Below are 15,583 nucleotides of genomic sequence, written 5' to 3'. Positions count from 1 at the left end.
GACCATTCCGGCATTTTCCTAAATCCACACAAGACTTTTTTTGTCCGCACTTTAAAAGGCTAAGCTGCTAGCGCCCGGACCAGGAGGAAAGTGAAAAGACTAACCTGATAGCAAACACAGTGGAGTGGGACAAAGGGGTTTAATCCCTATTAGGCTAAACTCAAACTAAAAGCCCCAAAAGAGCCTTTCAAAGAGGGGACTTCCTTTGAGGAGCCACAACCCTGAGCGTAGCAACGTTTCAGAGTAAACGGTCATGTCGGGCTGGAGTCTGTGCACATTTACCGATACACTCGACGCAAAGCAGGGCCTCCTTATTTATATGTATTTTTTTAACTTTAATTCTCTCCCACTCCGCCGACTTCTTGGGCGTGTTTATTTGTCGGTGTTGTGGTTTATTTGCCGTCTCTGGAGGCAGACAGACCCCTGGATGTGACCAGCCACTCCAGCTCCAGTCAGCTACAAGGCGGGGTAACAATCGCACTGCCTATCAATCAGGCCTTCCTCACGCAAATCCACTCGGCAAATCCACTGGAGGAATTGTGTACATTTTCTGTAATTCCGTAAACCTGTGTGCGTGTGTGTGTGTGTGTGTGTGTGTGTGTGTGTGTCGCTACAGGCAGTGGTATTTTATATTAATGGTGGGTTCTGTGGATGACTAGTGATGTGTGAAAGTCGGGTCATGTGCTTCCCCCGTCTGCTCGGTCCCATGATTCCAAACTCTCACTACGGGGGCACATTCTTCTCCTCTTGGACGAGGTTCAACCCCCCCTGTCCCCCACCTCTTCTTGTATCACATGGACAGAAGTCTGGAATAAAAAAATAAAAATACACATATATTCTCTCCTTTCCCTCTCCCTCCCTCTCCCTCTTGCCCTCTCCTCCCTCTCTCCTCCCTCCCTCTCTCTCCCTCTCCCTCTTGCCCTCTCCTTCCCTCTCCCCCCCTCTCCCTCCCTCTTGCCCTCTCCTTCCCTCTCCCCCCCCTCTCCCTCCCTCTCCCTCTTGCCCTCTCCTTCCCTCTCCCTCCCTCTCCCTCCCTCTCTCCCTCCCTCTCCCTCCCTCTCCCTCTTGCCCTCTCCTTCCCTCTCTCCTTTCCTGGTATCACTCAAACTCAACAACAAAATCCGTCATAATTGGCTCCAGAGGGCCGGGGGTGGGGGGGGGATGCCGTGTCAGCGGCGACGAAGGGCTCTGATTGGCTCAGCCAGCGGAGCAGCAGCGGTGCCCGGGCAGAGCCCCTTCGTTAGCCGAGCCTCACTCCTCCGCCTGCTCGTTAGCCTGATAAACTCATCTACTGATGGGGGGTGACAGGGCCGGGTGAGGAGGGGGAGGGAGGACGGGAGAAAGGGGTGAGGAGGGGGGGAGGGAGGGGGGAGGTGGAGGGGGTGTGGATGATGCGCCAGAGACCGGGGGTGAGGGAGGGGGTGAGGGAGGGGGGGGTGTGGATGATGCGCCAGAGACCAGGGGTGAGGGAGGGGGGTGGGGGGCGTAGAGCAGGACGTGCTGGGAGCAGGCCGTCTGGCTTGCGGGGGGGGGGGGGGGGGAGGTTATCATGCAGCACCTGACTGGACTGTGTGGTCAGTGAAGCTGGGAGGAGGAGGAACAGCTGGAAAATGTGCGCTGGTCCTCTTCCAGATGTACAGCCTGTGACCGTGTGGTGGCTTTGATCTGATGACTCCTCAGCTCAACGTCTCTGTGTCTGTTCCTCTGAGCATCTCCCATTGTCAGCATTCAGTGGTGCCTCTCTCCCTCTCCTCCCCCCTCCCCCCACTGCTGTCACCATGTGTTTGTTGGTGAAACACAACAGCTAGGAGCTCTGACAATGGTCTATGTTAGTAAGTGAGGGTGGTGGACCAGGTTGTGCAGACGTCCGTTCCTGAAGTCTGGTTTAAAGCTGGTGTCAGGTGGGGGGTCAGGTGGGGGTCAGGTGGGGGTCAGAGGGGGCAGCTGGAGGGCTGATGTACAGTATGTTCACACAGGGCGTTTACACTCAGACGTTCTCACAGACACACAAACAACACTCACACAGGGCTATACACACACACACACACACACACACACACACATTCAATCAGAGAGAGAGGTGTGTGTGTGGTGTTTGGGGTAGAGCCATGTCTGTGTTTGTGTGTGTTTGTGTGTGTGTGTGTGTGTGTGTGTGTGTGTGTGTCGGGGTGGGGGTGGGGGGGGTGGGGGGCGGGCATGGGGGATGCAAAAGCAATTCCACGCTGATAAGTCCACAGGTTTTTTTGTGGTATGAATTCTATCAAGTTCCCAATATTGCGTCTCCCCCGTCTCTGTTTTGATTTTGATGGATCACCTCTCTTCCTCCCGCTCATTAATTTCATCACCTTATCTCCCACACCACTTCATTTGACCAAAAGGTAATAATACATCCCCCATCCATTATCCTTTAACTGGGGCGGCCATGCGGAAACGCTTAATAACAGCCTACAAATTGAACTTCAATCACCTCATTTTCTTTTCAAAGACGCAAGCAAGGCCGCATATTAAACCAAACGGCAGAACGGGAAAAAAAGCATCTTCTCCGTACCCCCCCCCCCGCCCCCCCCCGTCCTTCCCAACAAAACCCTTTCAGAGTATCCTGATGCTAGCTAGTGTGATAGCGTAGACACTGGGTAACGTATGTGCTTCAAATGAGCCGTTTCTAATTCAGGCTTATTACATGTGTTTTAAGAGGCAGGGACTTCAATCTGCCTTTAACATGCGCTTCCTTATTTCTCAACGCGAGGGCCCTTATCTGCCCAAACACACACACACACACACACACACACACACACACTCGCTGCGTCTGCCCAACAGAGAACAACGGTGAGAGCCTCATTTATCTTGTAACGCGCCCCATCACGGCGCCCTGATAGTTTGCTCTCACCCCCCCGTCCCCTCCTGCCCCCCCTCCCCCCCCCCCCCGTCCCCCACCCACCCACCCCCCTGTTAGGGCATTTTCAATTAAATTTCATTCAGTTGTGTCACAAAAACCCAAACGCGTGCCCCCACTCGACATCAAGCGTGTTTCTGAAGAGGGGGCGGCGGGGGGGGTGGGGCGGGTGGCGGGGGGTGGGTAGTCATTTTAAAGTGGCGAGGGTGATAGAGAGGGTTCATTGGCAAGGATCGTCTGAGAGATTGGCGGGGGGGAGGTGTGCGCGTGTGTGTGTAACTGTGTGTGTGTGTGTGTGTGTGTGTGTGTGTGTGTATAACTGTGTGTGTGTGTGTGTGTGTGTGTGTGTGTATAACTGTGTGTGTGTGTGTGTGTGTGTGTGTGTGTGTGTATAACTGTGTGTGTGTGTGTGTGTGTGTGTGTGTGAGGGGGTTGACGGAGGCGCTGCTCTCCCGGTCCCTCTTTATGTGTCCCTCTTCATTCTGCCGTCGTTTCAGCCTCTGACAGAGACAAACGACAGTGCTTCAGAAATGAGCAGCAGCCCAGAGCACAAACAGGTTGAATAGCTCCCAATGCGGCAGAGAGAGAGAGAGCGGGGGGGGAGGAGAGAGAGAGAGAGAGAGCGGGGGGGGGAGGAGAAAGAGAGAGAGAGAGAGAGAGAGAGGAGAGAGAGAGAAAGCCCCACAATTGAGATGGGAGCTTTTGTTTTCTGTTTGGCTGTGTCCTCTGGTGTGTCACTTTGAAATTCAACTAGGAAAGTCAGAGACTTGAACCAATGGAAATGTACTCTACTGGAACGACGAGGAATATATATCAAGCCAATCAAATGCACACGTAGGAGTGAAGATTGGGCCTCTTTAGGGTTTATTTTTTTTGCTGCTGTTTTCAGATAGAGTGTCAGCTTCCCTTTGATCAGTCCCCATCAGACCAACCCCTTTTCTTTCTTTTATGACCTTTATTTTGGCAGGATACCCTGCATACACACAGTGTACAACCATACGTCATGCAACATTATAAAACGCAATCAAGAAAAACAGACACATTTTTCAACAAAGAAGCCCTCAATCAAAATGTTAAATTGCCCTTGGTCCTTTGGACTGTCAACACAAACAGCTTGTCCCTGGAAGTGCCACAATGGGCATCCCAGTGCATTCTAATATTATATAATATAATAATATATATTATATATAAATATGATAATAATATAATAACATTTAGCTGCAGTGAGTGCATCCATTTTTCCGTATATATGGTCCCAGCAGGAATCAAACCCACAACCTAAGCGTTGTTAGTGCCATGCTCTACTGAGCCAACCGAGCCACAGAGCCATATCCTCCCTTCATTGGTCCTTTGAATTGTGTGGTTCTCTAGATGGATTCAATAAACCCTCCATCAGCCGAGGGAGAGCAGCCGCACAGGCCACATCTGGGGGTGGCTGAGGCCAGGGGAGCGGGTCAGTGAGTCAGGCCAGGCCAGTGATGGAGACTGATGATGCCCTGGAGGCCCGAGGAGGGACCGTGTACACCTGCAGCCAGCAGGGACTGCCGTCTCTAGTCGGAGGCCGTGTGTGGCCTTCAACATTACCATAGGGGGTTGAAATAGAACACAACAGTCTGATGGGGTGGTTTTTTGGGTGAGAGAATTAGACGTTTTATGGGAAACTGTGCCCAAACGTTGGATCCCTTCCTTACCTTCTTCTGATGCCACTGGTGCTTGTATCATTACGGACTTCCAGGTACCTTCTGTACCTTTTTTTAGTTGTTGTTGTTTTTTTTTTTATCTGATTTTTTTTAGGGAATGTCTGCTTTATTGAGATAGAGACAGTCAAGATTGACCGGAAGGGATGGTGAGAGAGAGGAGGGATGACATGCAGGATATATGGAGGGTCGGAATCAAACCGAGAACCTTGCGGTCATGCGGTATGCACATTAGCATGCTACGCCACTAAGCGCCCTACCTCTTTTATCTGGATGGTTTTACCCAAGCCTGGTGTATCTCCCCCCCCCCCCCCCCCACCTCTTTTATCTTGATGGTTTTACCCAAGCCTGGTGTATCTCTCCCCCCCCCCCCCCCCCCACCTCCTTTAGTGTATTCATCCTCATCTGACACTCCCTCTGTGGAGGTGAACACTTTAGACTGACCCCCTTCCCCATCTCCCCTCCTCCTCTCCCTCCTCTGCTCCCACATCTTTCACAGCAGAAGCATGTGTCGCAATAACTCCAGCCTGGACAATAACGGCTACGTCGCTGCCATTTGTCCAGCCGCGGCCGGGGCTCGGCGCTGGCCTTCCGCCGGGGTCGTTAATCCTGCTCCGGGCGTCACCCTGCCCACTCCTTCATCTGCGAGGGAAAGGGCACCAGTGGCAGGGAGACATTATTCCTAGGATGTCCGGAGTTATTTACAGGCCCGGGGCGTCCCAGATGCATCAGTCCGTCCAGCGCAAATATGATGTCAGGCGGCGTGGCGGCAGAGCGCCATGTCCGTCCACGCCTCATCTCAGAGATCGCTGCATCACCAGTTCAGCCCTCAGAGACTCACAGGCGACCACTGGGGCTGTCAGAGGACGCCCATTGGGTAGAGAGATGAACCTCCGGACAGAGGCGAGAGGTCGCCACACAGACCCCTGCCTACCCCCATCCCCCCTCCTACCCAACCCCCAACTTGAAAACCAAAATTGCGAACCCGATACTTGGAGCTCAAAGTGACATTCGCTGGGAGCAGGAGATGACATGTATGCAGCTTGGTGGAGCAGCGGGGCAGGGCTGTTGACATGGGAACCTGATAGCCACCCTGTCCTCAGAGGAAATGGAGAAATCAAACTGATCCGCAGTCTGGGGCGGTTTGTCACATGTACTCATGTCACAGAGGAAACAGGCCGAGGGACAGGAGACATGAAGACCACCACTTGTTTTTGTTTTTTTTGGAGGGGAGCAGTCCTACTCTTATATAAGTCTTTGTTTTATTGGGTAGAGACAGTAGAGAGAGACAGGAGAGTAAGGAGGAGAGGGTATGTCAGCAGGGCATGGGCCAGATTTGAACCCATGCCGACATGGGCATATGTGTGCACTGTAGGCCGTGGTGCTGGACCACTGGACCAACCCAGGCACAAATTGTTTATTTCACTGATGCTTTATCAGTGGGCTTGCTTCAGCAAGTCCAACTATTGTTATTACTCATACTTCATACTTCTTCTTCTTCTTCTTCTTCTTCTTCTTCTTCTTCTTCTTCTTCCAATTCTTCAGATTTTCCGGTTGCTGCTCCCCTTACAGCTTTTAAGCTGTTGGAGTATAGAGGTAAAATAAGACAAAATGCTTCCTCTTTCCAATACTTATGGAGGGCACTGTAGGACTGATACTGAGCCCCCAGTGTCAGGGGAAAGTCACCAAGTGCCTGGAGTCACCAAGTGTGTACAGTAGTTGGAATGTACAATCGTTGGAATCTTCCGCGCATGTGAACCCAACCCACCACCTTAACAAGGTGTCATTCCAATGCAACAAGGATGATCATTTTAAAGGTTAGTCTCTTGCGATGACATGTTGACACCAGAGCATTCTGCCTATTTGCATTTCTGAATTATGAATCAGGAATGCCTTTCGTACACGATGGTACACCAGTACCACAGCGCTGAGCGTGACAAGTGCTCTCAACTTCATGTCACCATGTCTGAGGAATCGTTGCTCATGCGTAGGCCGAAGGATAATTGGAACAGAACAGGTATTTGGAACAACTACGACAGGTTATGTTACAAATGTTCAATCAGTCGTGAGTTTTGGAAAGTTTATCACACACTCTGTCCATCTGATGTTAGTGACTGAATGATGATTCCTGCCATACAGATGCAGCATTTACAAAATTACACTGATTGGCACCAATTTTGACAACTTTGGTCAGACATGACGTGGTAAAACTGAAGACTTATAAAAAGAGAGAGAAGACTGAACGCAATTAAGAATAGAGATGTACATGTGTTCCCTCAGTCAACTTCAGACGGTTCTGGTCATGGTAAAGCCGACTCTACACACTAGTGGTCAACAATGACCAACTAACACAAATTAACGTTACGTTACATCCGACTCCACCAAACGGTTACTACCCGTTACTACCCAGCTCCTGCGTTGCTACATTACTACGACTAGTCCGTGGGGACATGTATTTGCAGCAAGCTGAGGATGTCTTTCCATGTCATGAATATTTCCCCGAAGCGCCCGTTCGTCTCTAACAAGAACATATCTTCGTACAAAGAAGGTCTATTCCTGGACCGGGGGTTGCTTATCACCGTGACTGCCGTGTAGGATGCCCTTGATGCGGCTCCAACCTTCCTCTGTTGACAGAGCCGTGCTCTGCGGAGGTTGTGGGGTGGATGCCACATTATGCAGCGTGTTAACACCGCTCAAACAGGGTTAATTGTATCAGAGTGAACGGGTGCAGACGGCGCCTGCAGTTTGGAGATCAGCGCCTGAGTGGCGCCTCGTGAATAATTGGAGAGGAAGAAGAAAGAAAGAAAAAAAAAAAAGGAAGAAAGGAAGGAAGAAGCTCAATAGACAACTCATAACCCGAATCCTCGCACGCCCACTCCAGACCCAGATTCATAATTGGGCCTTTTGCGATACCTTCTCCTACCTCGCTGCCAAGTCAAGAAGATCCTCTCCCTTATACTCTTTAAGCCCGGGCTGCGAGGGCGGACGGGGTTATTGTGACGGGGTTTCCATGGCGACGGGGCTGATGGGGAGGCTGGTACAGCCTGTTAGGGAAGCCAGAGACGCACACACACACACACACACACACACACACAGACGGACGGGCGGGCGGGCGGGCGGGCGGACGGGTGGACAGCCTCTCCAAACCCTTAATCCACATTTAATTGAACTCCAGAGACTTTGAAGTGAGTCTGCGGTGCAGGCAGAGACTATTCCTCAGAGAGAGAGAGAGAGAGAGAGAGAGACTTCTAGACCGTCCCCAGCTAAGGCCCCAGCTGGTCCCCTCCACTGTCACCTTCCCTTAATGAGCTCCTTGAAGCTAGCACGAGTCCTAGCACGCTAGCTCACATTTGAATATTTTTGATTAATACCACTGCTTCTGAGCCCTTAGTGGAGACCCACGGTGACCCCCCCCCCCCCACACACACACCCATGTCCCTTAACACCTTCCGTCATGAAAGCCTTTGAAACAAAAAGGAGAAGGCGACCACAAAAAGCCAGTCAACAAAGCAACACTAAGTGGGTTAGCGCTGAAGCTAAAGACGGGATTAACTTTAATGCGAATCGCGGAGGCAGGGCCGGGGCATCTGTGTCTGTCAGGCCGCGCGACAGGCGTCGGGACAAGTCACTCTGACAACCGCCGCCCGGCGTCTCCACGGAGACAGATTAGCCTCGGCACATCTTAGCAATTCTTGTAGCATTTAGCGTTAGCAGACAAAGTAGCTGTTTAACCTCTGAGGGCGGCGGTCCCTTGCTAGCAGAATTATAGTATAGAAAACAGGCTAATCGACTGCTTAGCATAAACTGTGCTGTTGACCTTGTCCCACCTGACTCCTCCCACTGCTCTGTCAGGTAGTCCTACACCTGGAACTGTGCCTGTATGTGCCTGTGTGTGCCTGTATGTGCCTGTATGTGCCTGTATGTGCCTGTGTGTGCCTGTGTGTGCCTGTGTGTGCCTGTATGTGCCTGTATGTGCCTGTATGTGCCTGTATGTGCCTGTGTGTGCCTGTATGTGCCTGTGTGTGCCTGTGTGTGCCTGTATGTGCCTGTATGTGCCTGTGTGTGCCTGTGTGTGCCTGTGTGTGCCTGTGTGTGCCTGTGTGTGCCTGTGTGTGCCTGTATGTGCCTGTGTGTGTCTGTGTGTGCCTGTGTGTGCCTGTATGTGTCTGTATGTGCCGAGCCGTGTGGAAAAGAACTGTATATTATTTGTCTATATTATCATTTCAGTGACGTCGTCTTTTGTTCAACTCAACATCAATATTTGTTCCTGTTACTTGAATTTCTGCATCAAATATATTGATTCTCGCATTGTAACTGCTGCACCGCGTGGAGAACAGAAAGCTGAGGATATCTTCTGTCTGAAATACTGATTAGCTTTTAGTGAACTAAACGTCTGCCTCCCCCTCCCTCCCTGCCTCCCTCCCTCCCTCCCCCTGGCTGAATAGGGCTCATTCTCTCGTTAAAGGAATCCCTTTTTCATGGAGGCTGATCAATACTAGACATTAATCCTGGTAGCCAGGGCGACGCCTCATCTGGGTGTGATAAATGAACTAACGCGGCCTTCTCTCTCCTCCCTTCTCCTCCCCTCTCCTCTCTCCTCTCTCTCCCCTCTCCCCTCTCTCTCCTCCCTTCTCCTCCCCTCTCCCCTCTCTCTCCTCTCCTCCCCTCTCCCCTCTCTCTCCTCTCCTCGCCTCTCCTCTCCTCCCCTCTCCCCTCTCTCTCTCTCCTCCTCTCTCTCCTCCCCTCTCCCCTCTCTCTCCTCTCCTCGCCTCTCCTCTCCTCCCCTCTCCCCTCTCTCTCTCTCCTCTCTCTCCTCCCCTCTCCCCTCTCTCTCCTCTCCTCGCCTCTCCTCCCCTCTCTCTCTCTCCTCTCTCTCTCCCCTCCCCTCTCTCTCTCTCCTCTCTCTCTCCCCTCCCCTCTCCTCTCTCTCTCCTCCTCTCTCTCTCCCCTCTCCCCTCTCCTCTCTCTCTCCTCCTCTCTCTCTCCCCTCTCCCCTCTCCCTCCTCTCCTCCCCTCCCCTCTCCTCTCTCCCCTCCCCTCTCTCTCTCCTCTCCTCTCTCCTCCTCTCTCTCTCCCCTCTCCCCTCTCCCTCCTCTCCTCCCCTCCCCTCTCCTCTCTCCCCTCCCCTCTCTCTCTCCTCCCCTCTCTCCTCCACTCTTCCCTCTCCTCCCCTCTCTCCTCTCTCCTCCTCCTCTCTCCTCTCTCTCCTCTCTCTCCTCTCTCTCCTCCACTCTTCCCTCTCCTCCCCTCTCTCTCTCTCCTCTCTCCTCCCCTCTCTCTCTCTCCTCTCTCCTCCCCTCTCCTCTCTCCTCCTCTCTCCTCCCCTCCCCTCTCTCCTCCCCTCTCTCCTCTCCTCCCCTCTCCCCTCTCCTCTCTCCTCTCCTCCCCTCTCCCCTCTCCTCTCTCCTCCCCTCTCTCTCTCTCTCTCTCTCATCTTCTTTCTTCAACTCTTTCCACTTATCTCCTTCTCTCCACCCTCCTTTCACCTCTTATTTTACTTCTCTCTTACCTTTCTTCACTCATCTCATCTCCCTCCCTCCACTCTTCCCTCTCCTCCCCTCTCTCTCTCTCCTCTCTCCTCCCCTCCCTCCACTCTTCCCTCTCCTCTCTCTCTCTCTCTCCCTCTTCCCTCTCTCCCTCCTCTCTCTCTCTCCTCTCTCCCTCTTCCCTCTCTCCCTCCTCTCTCTCTCTCTCTCTCTCTCTCTCCCTCTTCCCTCTCTTCCCTCTCTCCCTCTTCCCTCTCTTCCCTCTCTCTCTCTCTCTCTCCCTCCACTCTTCCCTCTCCTCTCTCCCTCTCTCCCTCCACTCTTCCCTCTCCTCTCTCCCTCCTCTCTTCCCCCTCTCCCTCCTCCAGGTCCTGGCCTACACAGAGGGTCTACATGGTAAATGGCTGTTCACGGAGATCCGGGCGGTCTTCTCCAGGCGCTACCTGCTACAGAACACGTCCCTGGAGATCTTCATGGCCAACAGGAGTAAGACAAGGATGCTGATCAGGAATCAACCCATACTGATTAACCTCTTTATTGTTTAGATGTTTCTACACCTCCCCTCCCCTCTCTCATCCATCCATCCATCCATCCATCCTCTCTTTAATTTATCCATTCAGCCTTCCAATCGAAACATCTTTCAACCATTTCCACGACACAAATAAGACTTTGCAAGCCCACGCTCTTTACGAGACTGTCTGCCTTCTAGTACGCTGTACTCACTCACGTTTTCCACCCTTGAATCACGGCTTCGGTTTGAATCTCAATCTGATAAAGAAACAGTGTTGTTTTATTTTGAAATCAGATGTTGACTTACCGATCCTGATGTTAGCACCTAGGGAAAGTATTTGTTCTATTCGATTCGGTTCTATTCTTGGTGATGTTATGATATATGTCTGTTGTTGTTGTGGAGAGCTTTGGTTGGATAGAGAGTAATGTGTCTATCTATCCTGTTGCTGTCCATTGTGGGCGCCAGGCTGCAGTCTGACCTGCTGTCTCCCTCCCTCTGTAGCTGCGGTCATGTTCAATTTCCCAGACCCCGCCACGGTCAAGAAGGTGGTCCACTGCCTCCCCCGCGTCGGGGTGGGCACCAACTTTGGACTCCCACAGACCAGGTACGCCTGACTTGGACACACACACGCACGCACGCACGCACGCACACACACACGCACGCTGAACACACTGGGTTTAGTCACGCTTCAGCACGCTCTCAGAAAACAACCAGAGAGGAAGAGAAAGAGGGAAGTAGAAGGAGAACAAAAGAAAAGAAACAAGAACAGTGGTTGTTGCTTTTACACACACACACACACACACACACAGCATGGCCTTACCCCTCTCCCCCCTCCCCCTCAGTCTCACCCGTAGCCGAGCGTACCATAATTGGCTTCACACAAACACAGTCCAGATCATTTATTGATCTCCTTCCCCGAGAAATAAATACCCAGGCGAGCCCAACTGAAGGACGGGCCTGCAGGGCAGAACTCCCTCCCTCTCTGCCTCGCCACAGCCAGGCCCTGCCTGCTGCCTGTCCCCTGCTCCCTGTCCCCTGTCTCCTGCTCCTGTCACGGCTGGACCCGAGCCAAAGGACAGAGACGGAATGGAAATTCACCAACGCCAAGAAACTCCCAAGGAGGGTCCCAGTGTGTTAGAGCATAGTTGAACATGCTGGTCATGGTGTTCTGTCAATGGGTGTCCATCACGGCCGGACCAGGAAGTGTGTGTGTGTGTGTGTGTGTGTGTGTGTGTGTGTGTGTGTGAGAGAGAGTGTGTGTGAGGGGTGATGATGTGACAGGCATCCTCCCATGTTATTGTTTTTGAGAGAGCTGTGGATGAGAGTGTGTACATCTGTCGCTGTGTGTGTGTGTGTGTGTGTGTGTGTGTGTGCGCGCGCATGCTTGCGTGTGTGTGTCAGTCCCATTAATCAACATTGTGTGGGCCAGGGGCACCCTGCCTCTCTGACCCGTGGCCAGCTGCCCAGCCCAGGACAGCTCTCACATGGACACAAGCCACCCAACATGACCTACACAGCCTCCACACACACACACACACACACACACCCCACCCAACATGACCTACACAGCCTCCACACACACACACACACACACACCCCACCCAACATGACCTACACAGCCTCCACACACACACACACACACACACACACCCCACCCAACATGACCTACACAGCCTCCACACACACCCCACCCAACATGACCTACACAGCCTCCACACACACACACACACACCCAACATGACCTACACAGCCTCCACACACACACACACACCCCACCGAACATGACCTACACAGCCTCCACACACACACACACACACACACACACACACACACACACACACACACACATACATACACACCCCACCCAACATGACCTACACAGCCTCCACACACACACACACACACACACACACACACACACACATACACACCCCACCGAACATGACCTACACAGCCTCCACCACCACACACAACCCTCTCCAAACCTCACACTAACGTTCATACAACATTTAATTCTACAAGTCATTGCAGCGTCTGGGACATTTCGTCTCTCACACAGACCTCTACCCGGAAGGACAACATTTACCACATATCGTTTAAAAAAAGACTTGGTGCTAATGTAGAAAATGAGCCATTCCCAGGCGTTGGCTCAGCGTTGTGAGGTAAACGGGGAGCGGGTAAAGGGCGTATTTAGACGGCCTAATGAGTGTAATCTCACACTCTGACAGTGATTAATTCCATCATTTGCCTTTGTTTTAATTGGATTGGGGGTCATTTGTTTTAGTCTCCCTGCATACATCATGCTCCCGAGGCCTGTGTGTGTGTGTGTGTGTGTGTGTGTGTGTGTGTGTGTGTGTGTGTGTGTGTGTGTGTGTATGTATGTGTGCGTACGCCTGTGTGTGTGTGTGTGTGTGTGTGTGTGTGTATGTATGTGTGCGTACGCCTGTGTGTGTGTGTGTGTGTGTGTGTGTGTGTGTGTGTGTGTATGTATGTGTGCGCGTGTGCCTATGTGTGTGTGTGTGCGTGTGTGCGCCTGTGTGTGTGTGTGTGTGTGTGCGTGTTTATGAGTGTGTCTGCCACTGTGCACTGCATATTTTTCTTCTTAATTAACAGGACCTAAAAATCAATAAATATTTCATATTAAGGCATTTGTATTTGCAGGCTTGGCTTCAGCCTGGGGCTTTGTGTTGAATTATCGTGTTGCAGGGGGACATTTTGAAAGTGCACAGTTCACCATGGTAACCCCTGGGTAATATTAGATTGTTATATTTCATGCTCCACAGAGTGACTCAACGTCTGCGGTTGGTTTTTGAAACAGTCCTTAATGATCCTGAATATTTACATGGACTGATGACAGCCTTGTCAACACGCAAACAGTACTCAGCCGTGTGTGTGTGTGTGTGTGTCTCTCTCTGTGTGTGTGTGTGTGTGTGTGTGTGTGTGTGTGTGTGTCTGTATGTGTGTGTGTGTGTGTGTGTGTGTGTGTGTGTCTCTGTCTGTGTGTGTGTGTGTGTGTGTGTGTGTGTGTGTGTGTGTGTGTCTCCTCCAGGCGTATATCTCTGGCCAGTCCCAAGCAGCTGTACAAGGCCTCCAACATGACCCTGCGCTGGCAGAGACGAGAGATCTCCAACTTTGAGTACCTCATCTTCCTCAACACCATCTCTGGTACACACACACACACACACACACACACACACACACACACACACACACACCACTGATGTATTGACACACCCATCAACACACCACACCTCTGATGTCACTGTACTGACACCACACACACACACACACACACACCACTGATGTACTGACACCAGACACACACAAACACACACACACACATACACACACACACACACCACTGATGTACTGACACCAGACACACACAAACACACACACACATACACACACACACACTACTGATGTCACTGATGTACTGACACCACACACATACACACACACACACCACAGATCCATCAAGAAACCAGTTGTCTGTGCATATAAATATCATACAGTATGTGGTCATTGTATTTGGTCAGTGGTTATTATAGACTATCTAAAGCCTCTCTCCCTCCCTCTTTCCCCCTCCCTCTCTCCCTCCCTCTCTCCCCCTCTCTCCCTCCTCCACCAGGCCGTACATACAACGACATCAACCAGTACCCTGTCTTCCCCTGGGTCATCACCAACTACGACACTGAGAGCCTGGACCTCACCCTGCCCAGCAACTACAGGGACCTGTCCAAGGTAGGCTAGCCCAGAACAGAGCTCCGATCCTGGGTGGAACAGAGCTCCTATCCTGGGTAGAACAGAGCGTCTATCCTGGGTTGAACAGAGCGTCTATCCTGGGTAGAACAGGGTAGAACAGAGCTCCTATCCTGGGTAGAACAGAGCGTCTATCCTGGGTTGAACAGAGCGTCTATCCTGGGTTGAACAGAGCGTCTATCCTGGGTTGAACAGAGCTCCTATCCTGGGTAGAACAGAGCTCCTATCCTGGGTGGAACAGAGCGTCTATCCTGGGTTGAACAGAGCGTCTATCCTGGGTTGAACAGAGCGTCTATCCTGGGTAGAACAGGGTAGAACAGAGCTCCTATCCTGGGTAGAACAGAGCGTCTATCCTGGGTTGAACAGAGCGTCTATCCTGGGTTGAACAGAGCGTCTATCCTGGGTTGAACAGAGCTCCTATCCTGGGTAGAACAGAGCTCCTATCCTGGGTGGAACAGAGCGTCTATCCTGGGTTGAACAGAGCGTCTATCCTGGGTTGAACAGAGCGTCTATCCTGGGTAGAACAGGGTAGAACAGAGCTCCTATCCTGGGTAGAACAGAGCGTCTATCCTGGGTTGAACAGAGCGTCTATCCTGGGTTGAACAGAGCTCCTATCCTGGGTAGAACAGAGCTCCTATCCTGGGTGGAACAGAGCGTCTATCCTGGGTTGAACAGAGCGTCTATCCTGGGTTGAACAGAGCGTCTATCCTGGGTAGAACAGGGTAGAACAGGGTAGAACAGAGCGTCTATCCTGGGTAGAACAGAGCGTCTATCCTGGGTAGAACAGAGCGTCTATCCTGGGTGGAACAGAGCGTCTATCCTGGGTAGAACAGAGCGTCTATCCTGGGTAGAACAGAGCTCCTATCCTGGGTAGAACAGAGCGTCTATCCTGGGTTGAACAGAGCGTCTATCCTGGGTAGAACAGGGTAGAACAGAGCTCCTATCCTGGGTAGAACAGAGCGTCTATCCTGGGTTGAACAGAGCGTCTATCCTGGGTTGAACAGAGCGTCTATCCTGGGTTGAACAGAGCTCCTATCCTGGGTAGAACAGAGCTCCTATCCTGGGTGGAACAGAGCGTCTATCCTGGGTTGAACAGAGCGTCTATCCTGGGTTGAACAGAGCGTCTATCCTGGGTAGAACAGGGTAGAACAGAGCTCCTATCCTGGGTAGAACAGAGCGTCTATCCTGGGTTGAACAGAGCGTCTATCCTGGGTTGAACAGAGCGTCTATCCTG

General features: G+C 51.9%; 2 protein-coding genes across 2 annotated transcripts in view; both read left to right on the top strand.

The window, feature by feature from the left end:
• znf827 (zinc finger protein 827) overlaps positions 1–4,332 on the top strand; it is a gene marked incomplete at its 3' end in the record, with an annotated part of 40,819 nt that extends 36,487 nt beyond the window's left edge. The window contains exon 6 of the mRNA XM_083692785.1: positions 4,265–4,332. Within this exon, the coding sequence (XP_083548911.1) occupies positions 4,265–4,332 (68 nt within the window). The remainder of the gene's footprint in view (positions 1–4,264) is intronic.
• Positions 4,333–5,338: 1,006 nt separating this feature from the next.
• LOC310820943 (lipopolysaccharide-responsive and beige-like anchor protein) overlaps positions 5,339–15,583 on the top strand; it is a gene marked incomplete at both ends in the record, with an annotated part of 22,724 nt that continues 12,479 nt past the window's right edge. The window contains 5 exons of the mRNA XM_083692784.1: positions 5,339–5,467; positions 10,445–10,562; positions 11,089–11,191; positions 13,637–13,752; positions 14,219–14,331. Of these exons, the coding sequence (XP_083548910.1) occupies positions 5,339–5,467; positions 10,445–10,562; positions 11,089–11,191; positions 13,637–13,752; positions 14,219–14,331 (579 nt within the window). The remainder of the gene's footprint in view (positions 5,468–10,444; positions 10,563–11,088; positions 11,192–13,636; positions 13,753–14,218; positions 14,332–15,583) is intronic.

This window comes from Argentina silus, assembly GCF_951799395.1.
Source record: "Argentina silus genome assembly, chromosome: 21".
NCBI lineage: Eukaryota > Metazoa > Chordata > Actinopteri > Argentiniformes > Argentinidae > Argentina > Argentina silus.
This window is presented reverse-complemented; position numbering and strand designations above follow the sequence as displayed.